The sequence below is a fragment of the Podarcis muralis genome, chromosome 12 (assembly GCF_964188315.1).
Source record: "Podarcis muralis chromosome 12, rPodMur119.hap1.1, whole genome shotgun sequence".
In the NCBI taxonomy this organism is placed as follows: Eukaryota; Metazoa; Chordata; class Lepidosauria; order Squamata; family Lacertidae; genus Podarcis; species Podarcis muralis.
In genome coordinates, this window is record NC_135666.1 from 39,382,153 (window position 1) to 39,398,134 (window position 15,982).

Genomic DNA, 15,982 nt, shown 5'->3' on the forward strand with positions numbered 1-15,982 from the left:
GCACCTCAAAAGCATTAACAGAATATAGGAGTAGATACTTGCTCATAGCAAGTTTTGCTTACGTCCCTACATGGCTGGACTCTGGAAATACACAGAATTGCTTACCACATAACTAACCATGGGGTGACACTTCAGAAAACTGCAGTAAGTATTGTTTGAAGCCGTATTTATGAACAAGGTATTCATTAATAACAGATTTCTACTGGCCATAGGATGGCAGCACTGTCAGCAACACTAGATGAGCTATGTTAAGGAAAGAGACACAGGAGAAAGCAAACCTCTTCAAAACCGCAGCATTCACTTTTACTCAGTATCTTCAGATTTGTAGGTTATAACATTTCCATGGTAATATGATGTCATGTAGGTATGGGATTGTTATTTCACATTTTGGTTTCTTTACAGCTCTGATGACTATGTTTGGAAGTTAGGAGTAATACTGGCATAATAATTAAATGTAGGCAAATGTTTACAAATAAAAACACTGGCACCAAAATGCTTATTTAAAAAAGTACTCTTTCATTTGCTTGTGAGGAAGCACTAGATGCCTGAAACTACAGAAATGGAAACAGGCTTAATTTCACCAAGACACTGCATGATTAAATTTTAAAAACATTCTATTTATACGATCTTCATGAGTTTTCTTAGAGCTTACTTTATCGTAATTATCTTTCATAGGGCATATGTACTATACAAATAAAATAATGTATCTTGACATACACATTCATCCCGTCTCAGGCCTTCAGATATCTGAAAATTCTTCTTTCTCCCTTCCTCTCTACTACTGTCCTTTCTGTCAACTTCTTTCCCCTTTGTTGTGTTAAAAGCCTTGTTGCTCTCTTCAAACCAGTCTCCATTTGCACTACCATTCTGAGATTCTGTTCCTATATTTATCTCCTCTTTATGCTCCAAGGGATGGGATGTAAGGATTCTACACCAAAACTAGAATTGGATGAGTCTTAATACTGCCTTTAAAGCATGCTGTGGCCTTATGGTCCCACGCTTTAAAAGAAAAAAGATTTGCCTTATCCTGTAAGGCAGTGTTCCCCAACCTTGGGCCTCCAGCTGTTTTTGGACTACAATTCCCATCATCCTTGACCACTGGTCTTGCTAGTGAGGGATGATGGGAGTTGTAGTCCAAAAACAGCTGGAGGCCCAAGGTTGGGGAACACTGCTCTAAGGCAGGCACCCCCAAACTCGGCCCTCCAGATGTTTTGGGACTACAACTCCCATCGTCCCTAGCTAACGGGACCAGTGGTCAGGGATGATGGGAATTGTAGTCCCAAAACATCTGGAGGGCTGAGTTTGGGGATGCCTGCTCTAAGGCCAAGGAGAAATAGGACTAACATCCAGTTTATCTTTATTTTTTGCTATGGTTACACTTGAGGAGTCTTGATGTTTCATTACTAAATAACAATGCCTTGCATTTGGGCTGAAGAGAGGTTCAATTTATTGCTCAACTCTGAACTGTATTGGGCTGAGGGCTTGGGTTAGTTGTGTTTCCTTTCAAAGTTGAAAGGCGGTGAACAAACTACTTAATGAAGCTTTGCTGCATGCAATATAGTGTCATAAAATGTTAAAGTAAGCTTTCCCCATTTTACTTATTGTGTATTTAACAGTATTGAGAACATCTGCTTTGTCACATGATACTGTCATATGATACTGATGAAACTTGTTTGCGTGCTTTCGTGTTAACATAACCACAACTCATTTAAAGTAATGGGAAAATATATGTCGTTCTCGTATGTCCCTGCCCCCACTATGTTTACAGCTCTGATTACTTAGTTCACGTGTTTTATATGTCAATGTGAGTGTGAGCTCTAGGAAGACAAGGATTAATCATATGGAGGAAATTGTATGAACCAATCCTGTCTTACTGATTTCATTGGGTATTGAGCACATATAACTTGATTACAGCGTAGCTTCTGTCACTTGAAAATGATGCAATGAACTACTCCAAAGACAATTTCGATCATCATTTTGATACTGATTAGTGCTGTTTCTTTAAAATAAAACAATAAAGAAGACTATTTGTTTATAGGCACTCTCCTTCTTCCTTTTCTCACATTTATAGATTGTCAAGAAATCTAACTAAGTAAGATTATAACAAAGAATCAGAAGAAAATTCTTTTACAACCTAATGTTACAAGATGAAAGAAGCATTAGACTTAAATTCTGACTATAGTAAGGAGAATATGGATCATATCTGAGTAAAAGTAGGAAAAGCAGTTGGCTCTTAAATAATATTTGGTGACAAAAGCTTCATGAATACATTTTAAAAGGTTAAACTAATTCAAAATGCATTAGTTTCTATTGGTGTATTTAAATTCTTAAATGATGAATTTTCTATACTGTAGATACTTTCTTCAATTGTGCAAAATATGTTTGCTATTTTGCAGTTGTAAAAGATATGTTCCAAATCTTCTTTTTTGTCCTTAGCTGGCAGAACACCTAAAGCTCAGACACTGAGGTAAGATACAGGGAATGAGCAGTGGGGTCAGGGGTGCTCTCCACGGCCTCCCACTCTCACACATTTCCCCCTCCTTCCAATGTGCATCTTCTGCCAAGCCAGGTTAAAAGGGCCCGAAATATGCTCCCAAACTCGCTTTAAGAACCCAGTTTCAATTTCGCAACACTTTACAGTAGTATAGGGATGATACAAGGAGAATTCATAAAAGTGAGCTCCTCTGATTATTCAAAAGGATATGTGGGTTGAGCAACTCCTCTTTGTAGCCTGCTACAAAGCAATGCCCCACTTGAAAACACATCAAGCATCGTCCACAGTGCCTGCCTGCCTTCTCCTAATCTCAAAGGCTCCCTCAACTTGCTCAGGGCAGAAAGGAGAGGTGGCAGAGGATTTAGCTCTTTGGCAGAGCTGTCTTTCCAGTCAAGGGATGCACAGTATTGTTTCAGGTGGCTGGCAAAAATGTGGCTGTTTAAAAAGGCCTCCACAGTGTGTGTGGTTTTTAAAAAATGTGTGTTTCCTTTTATTTCTGAAGTTTTTGTTTTAATGGCTGCCTTGGAACTTATCATTGTAGTTTAGGGTCTTTATGTCAACACTTATGACTAAGGAACGGGAACTGGGATATATTGTGTGATGTGATGTATGGATTTGTTAGCCACCTTGAATTTATTTTTGAAAATTTGGCAGGTTATAATATTTTACAAAAATAAATAAGTAAACGCACATTCCAATGTCTCCAATGGGAACGTGACACTGTTCGCATTGATCGTCACTGATGGAAGGTGCAACCTGGCAAAAACTTATACCTTTTCAGTTGCCATGTCCTCTTTGCCTGCGCTAGAAAATGATGATACTTTCTGTGTGCTTACTTGCATCACACGCAAGGGATAAATTTTGGAATGCGCATAGAGATGGTGCATTCCTACTTTTCAGTAAAGATATCAAAAGATGCATTACAAAGTTGATTCACAGTATGATTTGTAGCACAATGGCAACAGACCAGGAGCCAAGATCTTAGCACCTTTCCTATTGTTTGATGGGGAAAGGCTGCATTGCACCTTACACTGAGGCATGAGAAACCATTACTTCCCTATAGTACAGGCACTGAAGAGATATGTGTGAAGCTATTTTGGAGGCAGTGACAATGGCTGTGGCTCTGCACTTGCTCTTGCATGAGCAGAAAAGGCTGAATTTAAGGAGAACCTAAGGAGGCGTCAGAGAAAATTGGGACACATCTTTCCTATTCCGTCTCCCCTGCCCTCACAACTTTATCAGTGCCATATAAGCTTCTATGGCAACAGCAGCTAAAGCAGGGGACAGGAATGTGCTGCCTAGACGACTGGTGCAGAGTCTGATGGAGCATTTGTCAAAGTGGTCCTCACTGAGTCCTCTTCTACATCAGTGAGTCCTTGGCCACCAACTTTCTGGTGGCAGCAATGGGTGACTGTGAGCCACCATTTAATACTCCCAAATGCCCCATTGCAATGTTAAACATGGGAGACATTGTGAGAAATTTAAAACCTAGTGCCAGGATAGGATGGGAGGGGTGGGGTGCATATCAGGTGTCAGAACCAGTAAGCTTTGCAAGTGTTCTGGGACCTCATCAGCTGCTGAAGCCTGTCAGATGTGGTGCTGAAGTGGGAACAGGGTGCCTTTCTTATTTAGAGGACACCATGGCTGTTCATGAGTTAAGGAAGACGCACACAAAAACAGAAAGTAAGGGAAATAATTCTCCATAAAAGTTCGGAACAGATTTTTCTTGTGTCACAAGATACGTGCCTGCCTGTGTACATAGGTCCCTGAATGAAAAAGCAGACCAGTGCAAATACGGGAGACAATATGAGATCAATAAGCAGTAGGGACTTACAGACTCTTTTTTGCTCATACTTCTGCTGTGCGAACGAGAATGGGAAATAGTACTGAAAAAGGACTCTTTCTTGCTTGCAGACAAAGGTGGAGACCCTGTGTATTCACGTCCCCCAGACAAACTTTCAATGCTTGGAGAAGCGCTGACATTTTTTGAACCCTGCCCTGTAAAGCAAACAGAGGGAAACAAAAAATGATCAGTGGAAAACATTGCCATCAAAGAGCTCCCTATCTGAAGTGTCACTCAGTAACCTTCGTAAACAGATGGACACAGAGTGAGATTTTGTGACATCAAAGCCCATTTGCCCACACACAGAGGGACTTGCCACTGTGAGACAGGCAGGTCTTCCTAGTGCCATCCCTTCAACGCACACTCTCCACAAGACAAATACAAGTCAAACACATAAAACAAATTCTGTGCAAAAAACATGGACAGTGCCCTATGAAAGGCGTACATTCAGTGCTCAATCTATGCACAGCAGTGAAAAAATAATCCTCAATTTATCTCTCCCTCCTTTCCAAATACAGAGTTTTTAATATTTGCTAGACAAGGAATTTGGAGGCAAGCAGTGAAGTGTTAGCTTGACAGAGGAGGCATTGGTAAGGATAAAATGGATGTATGTAATGCAGTGGAATCCTATGTACCAACTCAGTTCTCCAACCTGATCCTTGCATAACCAAAACAGCATGATTCATAGATAGGAGAAATATGTGAGCAAGTTTAGGGGAACCCCAAGGTTTGCGTAAGAACAAAAGATCTTTAGAAAATAATTTTTCAGGGGCCAGAAAACCCCAAAAACAGCAAAAAGAGGGCTGAGCAACTTCAGTTGGCATGGAATGCTGGCAATCTGCTGGAGAGGAAGGAAAAACAAGAAACTGGGGGGGGGGGGTAGTGGAATCGAGTATTCTGAGAACATATATGCCTGCCTGCCTGGAACAGTCCACACTGCAATATTTTGTTGCAGGTTTCATTGGTGTGACCCTAATCCCAAAATCAGTTGCATGTTCTTCCTGTTCATTAGGTGCAACAGTTAGGAACACGGGCTCAGATCCTGTAATATATATATGACCACTGCATAAATCAATGTTCACTTGCATGTGTGATGTTTGGAGCTTAAGACAAACAGAGCATGATATGAGAATAGCTTCACGACATTCAGCGGGTACAGTGTGCTTATTTATCAATAATAATAATAATAATAATAATAATTCCCTTACAAACACTCAAGGGAGCAAATACATATAATATAAAAAACTAAAATGTAACAATAAAATAAGAATATAAACAAATTCAAGAGACATATGATTACAGAAGCTAAGGAGCCAGGGAGATGAGAAGCCAGTCAACAACTCAGCAGGTAAAACAACCCCTGGAACAGAAAGGCCTTCACACACTGACAGAAGAGGCAAAACGAGGGAGGCAAATTCCAAAGCCTGAACACAGCCAGAGGAGAGGAAAGGCTCTGGCGCACGCTCTCTCTCTCTCTCATTTCAACCAGATATAGATGGGCTATAAAAGAGTCTCTCTAGCAGATCTTAATGAGTACATAGGCTTATATAGGAAAAGGCTGCCCATTAGGAATCATGGTCCCAAGTCATTTAGAGATTTAAAGGGCAAAACCAGCACAGACTAATTCAGTCTTGCAAATCACCCAGAAGAGTAGAAATTAAGATGCTGAGCTCAGCCATGAACACACTTGGTGGCCTTTGATGTCTCTCACCCATAGTACAGCCTCATTTTTTTTTTACTAAGATGATGCTGAGCCTGTTCAGGCTGAAAGGGAGTAGGGGCTGTGCATGACTGCCTCCTCAACAATATCCCAGACTCTGCTGGCTGCAACCACAAGTTCTTTGTGCATTGGGCGGAAGATCTGAATGTGCACAGAATCCTCCCAGCAATTGAGAACCTCGATGATGCATGATTCCCAATCGCAGGGAGGCCTCTGGGTGTTTCTTGAACAGCCAAATGGGGCTTTAGTTAGACTGGAATTGTGCAGACTACACCGGCAATTTCAGATCACCCCTGTCTGTAATCCTCAACAGCTGCTCCTAGCCAGTGCAGACTAAACTGAGCTAGAAGGACTAATGATTTGACTCAGTACAAGACAGCTTCCTATGTTCCTAGCAACTATTCCCTGCCAAACTTCAGTGATGACAATAAGGAGAGCCTAATCTGATTGAGATAGAAGTAATGTTGACAGGCCTTGCCAGGCACCTCCGCTGACTGCTTCCATCAAGACAAAGGAATACTGCTAAGATACATGCTTAGAGGGGAAGTGCAAGCCAAAGAGGGAAGGAACTCTCATGTTTATTTTGGTCCCACCAGCTTTGGTTCACTCTTTTACTATACATCGTACCAGTTGGCAGTTAGTCTCCTACCAGATCCTCAGCAGCTATTTCATCACAGGTGACATGCTTCCAATAAAATGGAAGAGGGCATACATACTAAGTACCATCTGTAATTAGGTTTTCTAGTCAACTGGTGGGGGAAAATTGCCATTCTTTACAGTTCTGTGGAGTGGTATTTGTGAATGCTCTCTTTTGATAAATTCCTATCCTTCACTCTTGTGTCTACTGTTAAATATAACAAGAGGATCATGGTGAACAGAAGTATACTTGAATCTATATTTATACCTGAGTTCAAGTCCCCAGCTGCTTATGGAAGTCAATAGGATGTCAGAGGTATGGTGCTTTAAGTGTAAATGGTGCTCACGGAAAACCCATGTATGAGCTCCTTGATGGGCAGGATAAAAATGGTATTTTAAAAATATAGATATTAAGAAAAAATTGTCTGCTAGCTGTAATTGTACATATACTAACATCACCCCAAGTGATGGTTTCAAATCCCTATTGTAGAACTCTATTTTAACATGAATTCTGCCCAACTAAAAAGTGTTTTTAGATATTTAAAAAATGTTTTCAGACCTGAGGTTACAAAAAAAGTGTACTTTGCAAGTGGTAAGCCACAGAACAAACCTTAGGTACAAATCATGGTTTTTCTAAAGTGAGATAAACCATGAGCCCATGTGCTGATGTATTGCTAAGCCAAACCATGGCTTTGCTCACATCAGGAGGACCAAAGTGCCCAGAATCTTCTCACCAGGAGCCCATGTATTTTCAGTAAGTTGTGGCATGGCTTTGAGTTATTTGTGAACTGGATCAATATGTACTTGCAGGTCAAAAGTGTAAACTTCATAAAGCAGCTTTTTAACTTTGGGATAAATCAACAATTAGAAGTTCTGCTGCATTATTTAGATTGTCAGTTGGGAAAGTTTCCTAAAAAGTTGCAGAAGCAGGATAAATTATATTATCTCTGTGTAAGATGTATTGAAGACTCTACCTTTGGAAGCTGTATCTATTCTATTTTATAGAACTTATTTTTTGGGGGGGGAAATTTAATAGTGCCAAGGCCAATGACCAATATAAATCTATCCATCAACAAAACAAGTAGCAAAGTCTGATATCACTCCTTTTTTCCCTGAAAGCAGGAGATAGCCATAGAGAAGCAACACAAAATCTGAAAAACAATTTAGAATTCTGAATGCTTAAGCAACTTTGCTTTTAAAATAGAGAGAGTTAAAAAGAAGAAGAATTCGTTTTACTTTTATAGTCATAAGTCACAACCATTTTGTGTGGGAGTTCCATTCCTGGCCCTCATGTGCCCCACATTATTTTGCCCCACCCTTGTTCTGCCTTCTTCCAGGTCCAAAAGGATCTGCACATCAGCGATTGCGCATCAATTGGAAGTGCCTAAAATGGCTGCTGCCTGAACTCTGATTCAGCATGGAAATTAAGGAGCTGAGCTATGGGGATGTATCTAACACTCAGAGCAGAATAACTGAATTAATGGACATGACAAAAAGTCCATGAATTTCAATTAGACTATTATGAGTATAACTTAATTGGACACACTCCTATGGTTTCAGCAAAGTCACAAAATAATCCCCTTCCACATAATACTGTCAAATGTTGGAAAAAGACTCTGCTTCATATAAATACTTGCTTTCTAAATGAAGGGAACCTTTTACATCATTAGATTTACAATGCACTATTTCAGATGTAGCCTCTTAATTGAAGATTTAAAAAAAAGCATTGTATTTTTTTTTTAAAGAAATTTTATTAAATTTTCAAAAGTTATAAAAATCATAAGGACAAACATAAAAAAAAACAAAGAAAAAACATACAAAAAGAAAGAACAAGTATAAGTTCATTTCCCTTTTTTTTCCTTAACCTTACTTCATTAGATTTACAATGCACTATTTCAGATGTAGCCTCTTAATTGAAGATTTAAAAAAAAGCATTGTAGGCTAAGAAGATATTCTTTCCGAAAGTCATCAAAATTCCTACAGTGTACCTGAATAGCATAATACTATATGAAACAAAATGGTAATAATAATAATATTTTTTAAAAAAATAGCAGAGAGGAAAGCTGATACATAAAGTAAAGGTAACACACTTAACGCATCTCACATGGTGATTAAATAAAGGAAATTTCTTTTTTCTAAACAACAGCACCACTTAGTGGAAGTACGATGTATGATACACACTGGAAATGACAACACCACAAATGAAACAGGCGTGGGTCTGGCTTTCCAATAAAAATGTGACAGGCAAACATACCATGAGTTGCTGTAGCAACTATCCCTTGGAGGGCAGTGAGATTCTGGACAGGAACCGACACTTGAGCATCACTGCCTGTAACTACTTCTCCTAGTAAATAAAGTTAAAAAAAACTTTACCGTAACAGAAATAGAAGTCTTTCATTTTTTGTCTAACTAAGAATGGGAAATAACCCCCTTCTATTACAAATACAATGTTTGACATCTGATCGACTTTCCCTGAGATATATGCCTAACTGTCATCTGATTCTTCCATTTCACTTCAACTTTAATCCCAACATTCCCTACATTTACAAATCTACTACTCCACAGAGTATGCATTTATCTGAACAATTTGTAAAATCTTAAAAATAAGAACACACACTTTTTTGAACCCTGTAAAATTTGGTAAACAAAGACCACCACAGATACTTAGTGTACAAAGATTTAGGATAATGATTATGTCTAATTTCACATTACACCTCTTAAACATGAGATCTAAAAGGATTCTTGAAGTCAATTCTTGATAAGAAAATGGGAATAATTAACATTATTAAGAAGTATTAAAGCAAAGTTCTTTATCTTAAGAATAAGTTAGCAGTTATAAGAAGTGTATTCTACTGATTTTCAAATAAAACAAGAGATATTTTTGAAAAGAAGAAGCCTGTCTTCCTCAGTCCCTGGATACCTTTGTTTAATATTACAAACCAACTGGAATCTTTTCATTAGCTATTGCTTTTACGATCAATTTACAGCATTTCCACAGCAGGAACTCAACACACAAAGTTTCCAAAAAGAAAAGGTATAAAGGTAATTAACAGTGCAACCCTATACATGTCTACTCAGAAGTAAGTCCCACTGAACTCACTGAGGCTCAATCTCAGGCAAGTGGGTATAAAGTTGCCACCTAAATTATTTATTAGTAATAATCCCCTAAACATTAATCAGAATTATATATCATTAGGGTTTAATATGACAGTCAGATCAACCAAGCATTTCTGTTCCTACTACAGCATGAATTGCCAAAGAGGTAATGCCAGTATAAAGATAAAAGTAAAGGGACCCCTGAACATTAGGTCCAGTCGCAGATGATTCTGGGGTTGTGGCACTAATCTCGCTTTACTGGCTGAGGGAGCCGGCGTACAGCTTCCGGGTCATGTCGCCAACATGACTAAGCCGCTTCTGGAGAACCAGAGCAATGCATGGAAACACCGTTCACTTTCCCGTCGGAGCGGTACCTATTTATCTATTTGCACTTTGACGTGCTTTCAGACTGCTAGGTTGGCAGGAGCAGAGACCGAGCAACGGGAGCTCACCCCGTCATGGGGATTCAAACCACCGACCTTCTGATCGGCAAGTCCTAGGCTCTGTGCTTTAGACCACAGCGCCCCCTGCGCCCCCTAATGCCAGTATAATGAACCACTAACACTAGAACAAGAAGAAAACAGTCTAACTTCACTTTTAGATTTTAATAAGTATTCTGAATATTTGCTTTTGACGATAACGAGACATGCATGGTTTTGAGTCTGACATTTAGAGCACCATTACTGATTAACAGAAGAGGACCAATAAAGAAACAATGTGCACTTGGGGCTGGTAGTCTGCGCTGGAAAGGTGATGAAGATACGAAATCTAACACTGCACTTTTCCTTCAGTTTTTTGTTTAGTTTTGTAGATTCTCTCTCACATGCAGACCTAAGTAACAAGAGCAAGGCAAACAGTCAACCTCCTGCATGCTGAAATAAATACACCCTCATAAGTATCTGCAAGATTTGCGGCTTGTTCTGTGGTTGTTATGTAATCATATTGCTTCCCTATGTAACAAACAGAAGGTAAATCAAATCCTAAACACTGTTATGAGTTTGATGGTGCCAGACTCTTATAATCCCTGGATTAAGCAAAAGTCAGAATTTAATCTGGCTTTGGGGGGTTAAAATGGGTGCAAGAGGACTCTAATCCCTGGCTCTAGTGAATGTGTTAAGAGCTAATTAAGTCAGGCTAGCTTCCTCTTGAGGTGACTGTTTGAATCCAAGGATGCAACTATGGGAGAAGCAAGACCCTCTTGGGGTGCTGAAGCTGTGAACCCCTACATTGCAGGCTCAGGTTGTTTTGTTGTTGTTGTTGTTGTTTAGTCATTTAGTCGTGTCCGATTCTTCGTGACCCCATGGACCAGAGCACGCCAGGCACTCCTGTCTTCCACTGCCTCCCACAGTTTGGTCAAACTCATGCTGGTAGCTTCGAGAACACTATCCAACCATCTCGTCCTCTGTCGTCCCCTTCTCCTTGTGCCCTCCATCTTTCCCAACATCAGGGTCTTTTCCAGGGAGTCTTCTCTTCTCGTGAGGTGGCCAAAGTATTGGAGTCTCAGCTTCACGATCTGTCCTTCCAGTGAGCACTCAGGGCTTATTTCCTTAAGAATGGATAGGTTTGATCTTCTTGCAGTCCATGGGACTCTCAAGAGTCTCCTCCAGCACCATAATTCAAAAGCATCAATTCTTCGGCGATCAGCCTTCTTTATGGTCCAGCTTTCACTTCCATACATCACTACTGGGAAAACCATAGCTTTTACTATACGGACCTTTATTGGCAAGGTGATGAATAAACCAAATATCGTAAGTACACCACAGTCTTCACTGCACCTCATTTCCAAAAGGAAACACAAACCCTGTGTTAGTTCCTGGAACCTCTGGAATCCTGCACTACTTGGAGATTGGGGTGGTGTGAAACAATATCACTTTGGTAATCGACTAAATTTACAAGAGTGCCTAGCATGCCATGTCATGAACCAGGCCTATAATGGTCATGATTTCTATAGTATGGCCAACTTCCACAATACAAAAAACAAAACAAAACCCTACTTTGGGGCATGCAGGCTAAAAAAATCCAGTTACAAGAAGTTATATTTTTTGATGTTCCATTTCCTTCTATGAAATCGTGTTCGCTAGTTACAACCATACTTGTTTGCTTTTTTCTTTGTTGATTCTGCTTGTCTGTCCTCCTTTCATGGAATTCCAGCATTTGAAGTGCTAAAACCTTTGTTGTTAGGCTGATGTTCCCCACTTTGTTGGGGGGGGTGCCAGCCTTGATTGGTTTTTAACAAGCCTTGCCTATTGCTCTTATGCACACTGTTGGTTGGTCATTCTTTCTCTCATCCTGACAGCTTTTCCCTAAAGGATGGGACACCAGAGATTCAAAACCGATTTGCAGATTGTATTTTCAGTTGCAGTTTTCTTACTGTTGAGTAAATTTGCTTGTTTCTGTTCCATTAACTTAGAACTAATGGAGGCAAGTGGCAAACCTTCAATGTCCTGCTATGGTTTTGGAAAATGGACTTGTAACTCTTATAAGTTTCTAACTGTGCAAATATAAACTTTAGGTGTTTTTTTTTTTTGTTTACCTACTCAGGACAATGAAATTCTGCTTTTTCAGGTGATCTTGAAATACCTCCTTTTCCTGTATGTGTGAATGCCATGTGAGTTGAGATGTCCCAAGCATCTCACAAAATTGTAATGGTGATGTCTGATGACTAGGAGGTTTTGTGATCCTTTGAATTTTTATAGGAATAGGCTAAAGATGTACCTAAATAAATAAGTATTGATTAGCTCTTCTCTTTACATAGTGAACAGCCAGTTTGTGGATTACTATTAAGTTAACAGAAATACTTCAGAGGAGTTTAGCAAACCTGATAGTGGTCTTTCAAATCCATATATGGATGGCCTGTCCTCGGAACACTTTTAACAAACTTTAATGGTAGCCTGGTTATCTGGGATTGCCTTTACATGCCCAGTGGCTCTTTAAACTAATAAAAGGAAGACCAAGCATGATTTTATACAACAACAGTGAAGCCTAACCCATATAGAGATAATAGTCATAGTTTTAAGAAATCATCATGAATGGAAGGCATTTACAGTGAATGCAATTTTTTTTTTGCTTAAAAGCAGAAATTTGTTGTTGTTTTTAAATAGTATGAATGTTTATTAGCAGCCGCAGTTAATACCAGTAAAAACAACAATGGATGCATGGCACTTTGGTAGCACAGATTTATGTTTGGTCACAACATGTTTCAATATCTTATTCAAAACTGGGGAGGGTGTGTTACAGTCAAACCTCGGCTCCCAAACGCCTCTGTTACCGTATGTTTCGGCTCCCAAAAAGTGTAAGTGTTCCGGTTTTCGAATGTTTTTCGGAAGCTGAACATCAGACGCGGCTTCTGCTTGAGTGCAGGAAGCTCCTGCAGCCAATCAGAAGCTGTGCCTTGGTTGTCAAACATTTTTGGAAGCTGAACGGGCTTCCGGAACAGATTAAGTTCAACAACCGAGGGTTGACTGTACAAGGATGTTTATAAATAACAACTTCTCGATCACTTCTGCTATACTAAATACAGAACTCCAAGTTAAGAATAAAAATACCAGAACCCAGAAACCAACAAACTTCAAGCTCACTAAAAAAAGTATATTTTACAGACATTTGTCAAATCTTATGTAAAGGTAAAGGTACCCCTGCCCGTACGGGCCAGTCTTGACAGACTCTAGGGTTGTGCACCCATCTCACTCAAGATCCCCACCGCGGGGATTCGAACCGCCGACCTTTCGATCGGCAAGCCCTAGGCGCTGAGGCTTTTACCCACAGCGCCACCCGCGTCCCCCAAATCTTATGTAGTCGATCATAAAGCAAACTGATATGTCAGCAGAAACAATAAGAGTGTTTCTGGCATGTTAGGGTTAGGTAAAGGTAAAGGGGTCCCTGACCAACTCTGGGGTTGTGGCGCTCATCTCGTTTTATTGGCCGAGGGAGCTGGCGTACAGCTTCCGGGTCATGTGGCCAGCATAGGGTTAGGTAGTCTGTCCTAATTGCAAGACAGCCTTTACATGGAGTGGTGGCTTCTTCATAGTCATGACCTCCCCGAGAAAAGCACAAGGAAGTGTGAGGAAACACTGTGACCAAGGCTCTGGCAGAGCATTTAGTGTGCGTAAGTGTGGTGTGGTGAGATACACATCTGATCATCTGGTTGAGCTACTTCTTTAGAATGAGAATTTTAGGAGTAACATGGCCTTTATAGTTATTTGACTATGCTAATGCATGCTTTTTTCTTATTGCCACTAATAGAAAAGAGAACGTTTATAAATCATGAATGGAGCGTAGACTCAAAATGACATATGAACAGTCATGCTCCTTTATCTGAAGCCACAAAATACAGCAACCTTTCTTCAGAGCTAAATCAGGACAAGTGATGCAACAACTTGTTGAATTTAGTAGTTTTCCCACCAGTGTTATAAATAATCAAAATATACCAATATATATTCACAGTATCTTCAAAACAGACCAAAAATTGAATTTTTTTTTTTACAAAGTTCTAATAGTGTTTATCAGTAAAAGGGCAAACAAATGAATGAATATACTTAAAATACCCCTCTGCAATACCATATGAGATTCTATATTGCAAAGCACTGAGGAATGGTGTGGTGATGACTGACTGAACTTTCTCACTATAACATAAGTAGATTTGGGCAGGGCAGGCAAACACATAGGGAAAGGGTACGGAATCAGGTCAAGGAAGGCACTAGGAGATAGGGACTAGAGAAGGTAGCAGTCAGAAGCAGCAAGCAAAGGGGTTAGGTAAAGAGGGTTGGCAGATGCAATAGCATGGAAAGAAGGTGAAACAAGATGGAGAACTTGGAGAGTGGCAGGGTAACTGCAGAAAGGGTTTTAGTTTAGAAGAGAGATAAACATGGTCAGGAGCTGAGAAGCTGTGGAAGGCTGAAGGTCACATGTAGACTTGGTAAAACTGCCCAAATACTGGGCTAAAAGCCTCTAAGCTTTGCTCATTACAGGATTCCGTCTCAAAACCAAGTAATGTCATGTATTTACCTTTGCTTAGTTGAACTGGTACACTTTCAGATTTCATAATTCTCTGTTGTTGCTGCTGTTGCTGTTGTTGTTGTTGTTGTTGCTGCTGCTGTAGTTGTTGTTGAGGGAGCTCTACTGAGCTCCTAATGGGCACTGCAACAGAAGAAAAGCTGCCACTGCTACCTACAACTAGCCCAGTGGCACCACCTGATGTCATGGCTGGGGAAATCAGCTTTCGGCCAAAATTCAGTAAGCTACTAGAAACTTTATTGATGTTCAGCGGAGCAACCTTGGCACTGACACTGTAAAACAAGAGGAAACACAGCGCTGCTACAATAGTGTTGTATGTGGTATTGTCAAAAATTTTCTCTCTCTCTCTCTCCCTCACTCTCTCTCTCTCTCTCTCTCTCTCTCTCTCTCACACACACACACACACCCCTCAAATAGGACTCTATAAGGACAAGCACTATTTTTCAGAGTTCTGTTTTAATTGAAAGAAGAGCCATTAGCCTATAAGGAATGAACCTTGTTGGCAATTTCAGGGACTCAGGAAGTAATTTCCTCCTTGTCTGAACCACCTGAAAACCACACTGAATTTTCTCCCACAGAAGCAAGTGTTTAACATTTATTCAAATGGGGGGTGGGGGTGGGGAGTTCTCTCACAAATATTTTTCAGATGGAAGCAACATATTTCCTTCACTTGTGACTATAATGGTGACCTCGGTGTCAAGTGTAGGTGGCAGTTATTGTCTCCCACACCGACGATGCCAAAAAGGCCGTGCCATAGACATGAATCTGATAGTCCATTCATTTCAAAATCACAAGCTGAGTCGGTGAGGTTAGGTAAGAAATCCCCTCCCACATACAGACATGAACACCAAGGCTCAACCTTTGTCACTGCTGAGAAGGAAATGCGGAGCTTCCTTTCCACTCCTTAGAGGTTATGATTTTAATTTACACTCCACTTTCCTTTTACTGAAGCACACAAGACAGCTTACAAAGAAACCAAGATACTGTGAGGCTAAACAAGGTAAGGTGCCACATAAAATCCCAGCAAAGACAAAGCAATTTAAAACAGGTGCAGCATACATAACATCAGAATCCTATGGAAGTCTACTTAGGCAAAACTTCACTGCACACCTAAAAGCAGACATATGCCCCTTTCTTTCCCACCTCTGCTTAAGAGGTAATGGAATAGCTCAGGCACTGC

The 15,982-nt window shown here is 40.2% G+C and overlaps 1 protein-coding gene across 9 annotated transcripts in view; it reads right to left on the reverse strand.

Moving 5' to 3' along the window:
• The window catches only part of TBC1D5 (TBC1 domain family member 5), a 286,484-nt gene that overhangs the window by 63,753 nt on the left and 206,749 nt on the right, over positions 1–15,982 (reverse strand). For 7 of the 9 annotated variants that reach the window (XM_028750607.2, XM_028750600.2, XM_028750602.2 and 4 more), the window contains exons 17-19: positions 14,794–15,074; positions 8,948–9,037; positions 4,329–4,492 (exon numbers count right to left, since the gene is read on the reverse strand). In XM_028750607.2, the coding sequence (XP_028606440.2) occupies positions 4,329–4,492; positions 8,948–9,037; positions 14,794–15,074 (535 nt within the window). The remainder of the gene's footprint in view (positions 1–4,328; positions 4,493–8,947; positions 9,038–14,793; positions 15,075–15,982) is intronic. The other 2 variants (XM_028750605.2, XM_028750604.2) reach the window with 1 other exon arrangement.